This window comes from Chrysochloris asiatica, unplaced genomic scaffold (genome assembly GCF_000296735.1).
Source record: "Chrysochloris asiatica unplaced genomic scaffold, ChrAsi1.0 scaffold00011, whole genome shotgun sequence".
Taxonomy (NCBI): domain Eukaryota; kingdom Metazoa; phylum Chordata; class Mammalia; order Afrosoricida; family Chrysochloridae; genus Chrysochloris; species Chrysochloris asiatica.
Genome location: NW_006408529.1, coordinates 16,448,116 through 16,449,536, shown reverse-complemented (window position 1 = coordinate 16,449,536; position 1,421 = coordinate 16,448,116). Strand labels below are relative to the sequence as shown.

At 35.5% G+C, this 1,421-nt stretch overlaps 1 protein-coding gene across 1 annotated transcript in view; it reads left to right on the top strand.

Moving 5' to 3' along the window:
• KIAA1430 (KIAA1430 ortholog) overlaps window positions 1-1,421 on the top strand; it is a 44,496-nt gene that overhangs the window by 13,286 nt on the left and 29,789 nt on the right. Inside the window, exon 3 of the mRNA XM_006834506.1 lies at window positions 146-215. Within this exon, the coding sequence (XP_006834569.1) occupies window positions 146-215 (70 nt within the window). The remainder of the gene's footprint in view (window positions 1-145; window positions 216-1,421) is intronic.

Here is a 1,421-nt window from a genome sequence, read left to right as displayed (position 1 = left end):
TTCTTTTTTCAGGTTGCTGCCTATTTTTATTACTTTTTTCTCTGTATTATTTTCTCTTTTCATGGTTGATTCCTTGTTTGTTTATTCTCTTTTGTTTTATTGTGTGTGCTTGTGGAGGAGGAGTTTTCTCTTTCCCATCCCACAGGAGACAGCAGCCTTGCCCACACAGCTCAGCCACAACTGTACTATCTTCAGTTATACCTACTGGGCAAAAGGTAGTACCAACGTCTTTATCACATCAGCAATGGTAGACATCAGCCAATACCAGCCAAACCCACCCTAAACTGAGGTTCACGAACAGCGTAAAAGAACAGGGTACATGCTTCTATTCTCTGAGTGGGTGCACAGGAAACAGTTGGTAAGGGCCTGAAAACACACCAACATCCAGTCATCAGTTAGATACAATTGCAACCCCACAACATTCCAGGAAAAAACAGACAGTTTTAGCTCACATGAAGAAGCAAGAGAGAATGGCTCAAACAAATGACCAAGATGCAGAGTCAGAAAACGTTTATGAGGAAGAACAGATAATGGAAGTAATTGAAAAAGAATTAAAAAATAATAATTATGTACCTCTAAAGGATAATAATTGAAACATTGAGTTAGACAAGGAGAACACAGTGTAAAAGCTTTAGAAGAATTAATGAAAACATAACAAGTACAAACATACAAAATAAATGCAAATTTTGAAACAATACAAAACCTGTAACTAGAAATCCAGAAGATTACTACTAAGACCTCAGAAATGGACAGTACATTGAAAGGGCAAAGGTATAGAATTGAAGCAATGGAATCCCAAATTAGTAAAATGAAGATAAATCTCTCAACACTCATACACTAGAAGAACAGACAGAAAAAAATATGAAAAAATCAGTAAAAAGCCTGTGAGTTATGTGGGACACCATCAATAGGAACAACTTATGGGTGATCAGGATTCCAGAACAGGAAAAGACAATAAAATACACACAGAAATTTGTTGAACAGTTGTTGAAAGAAAACTTCCCAAATGCATGAAAGATGAGAAGATAAGCATATAAGAAGCTGAACAAACCCCAAATAGGGTAGATCCCAAAAGAAAATCACAAAGGCATATCATAATCAAACTTTCCAAAATAAAAAATGAGGAAAGAATCCTGAGAGCAGCTTGGGAAAAATGAAAAGTTAACTAGAAAGGAGAAGCAATAAGAGTAGGCACTGATTTCTTACCAGAAATCATGCAAACAAAAAAGCAATGGGATGACACATACAAAACTCTGAAAGAAAAAAAATTGTCAACTGAGAATCATATATCTAACAAAGCTGTCCTCAAATACAATGGCAAAATTAGGACATTTTTTTCAGAAACAGAATTTAAAGGAATTTGTTATGACCAGACCAACTTCACAAAAAATACTAAAGGGTGTTCTTTGGACTGAGCACCA